Source organism: Mus pahari, chromosome 12 (assembly GCF_900095145.1).
Source record: "Mus pahari chromosome 12, PAHARI_EIJ_v1.1, whole genome shotgun sequence".
Classification (NCBI taxonomy): Eukaryota; Metazoa; Chordata; class Mammalia; order Rodentia; family Muridae; genus Mus; species Mus pahari.
Genome location: NC_034601.1, coordinates 27,059,195 through 27,060,363, shown reverse-complemented (window position 1 = coordinate 27,060,363; position 1,169 = coordinate 27,059,195). Strand labels below are relative to the sequence as shown.

At 43.5% G+C, this 1,169-nt stretch overlaps 1 protein-coding gene across 1 annotated transcript in view; it reads left to right on the top strand.

The window, feature by feature from the left end:
- The window catches only part of Pak2 (p21 (RAC1) activated kinase 2), a 64,063-nt gene that overhangs the window by 42,110 nt on the left and 20,784 nt on the right, over positions 1–1,169 (top strand). The window contains exon 7 of the mRNA XM_021209232.1: positions 695–827. Within this exon, the coding sequence (XP_021064891.1) occupies positions 695–827 (133 nt within the window). The remainder of the gene's footprint in view (positions 1–694; positions 828–1,169) is intronic.

Sequence of the window (1,169 nt, the reverse complement as noted above, 5' to 3'; positions counted from 1 at the left end):
TCCTGACTGTGCAGGGATAGACGACTGTTCTTCCTGACTGGTGCAGGGATAGACGGCTGTTCTTTCTGACTGTGCAGGGATAGACGGCTGTTCTTCCTGACTGTGCAGGGATAGACGGCTCTTCTTCCTGACTGGTGCAGGGATAGACGGCTGTTCTTTCTGACTGTGCAGAGATAGATGACTGTTCTTTCTGACTCAGGACGGCTGCTTGAAAGGAAAGGGAAATGTTGAATTTCTGTAAAATTTACAGGGCATGTAGTTACAGTTATTTTAATATCAAGACCCCTATTCTTTTCTCTTAGTAGGTTATGTTGGGGTTCATTTTGTTTTTGTCTTGAGCCAGGGTCTCATGTAGTCTAGGCTGGCTTCAAACTCACTATGTAGCTGATGCTGGCCTAGAACTCCTGACCTCTGTCTCTGCCTCTCAAGCACCCAAATACAAGTGTGTACCACCATGCCTAGCTGCATGCTTGCTCTTTGAGGATTTTTATTTTATGTGTATATCTGTGCACCACATTATATCTGTTGCCTTATAGACATGCACCACTGTGCTTGTTAGCTGTATGTTCCTTGTGTGCCGGTACTGTTCCCATTCTTCAAAACAGTGGGAGGGGGAAACAAGGAATTTTCTGCTACCAAGATCATCTGAAAATGTTTTTTTCTTAAGTCTCATCAAAGAACTATATCTCTGCAGATTTACACACGGTCTGTCATCGACCCCATTCCTGCTCCAGTTGGTGATTCTAATGTTGACAGTGGTGCCAAGTCTTCAGACAAACAGAAAAAGAAAGCCAAGATGACCGATGAGGAGATTATGGAGAAACTAAGTATGCAGTCTGCCTTTTATTTTTGTAAAAATATTTGTCCCAAAGCTGGGGATATTTGTTGCTCATTTGGGAGCACTTGGTTAGTGTTTTTGATAAACTTTGATCCCTGCCAACCACATCGAAAGGACATAATTTGAAACTATCAAAGGGGCTTTGTATGTATGAGCATTTGCAACTTCTCAGTACAAACATATATAAAAATGTCTCTTACGGACTGGCAAGACAGTTCTGAGAGAAAGGGCACAACACCAAGTCTCAGGACTTGAGCTCCATCCCTAGGATCTGAGTGTAGAAAGAAAAGAACCACTGGGCGTGGTGGCGCACGCCTTTAATCCCAGCACT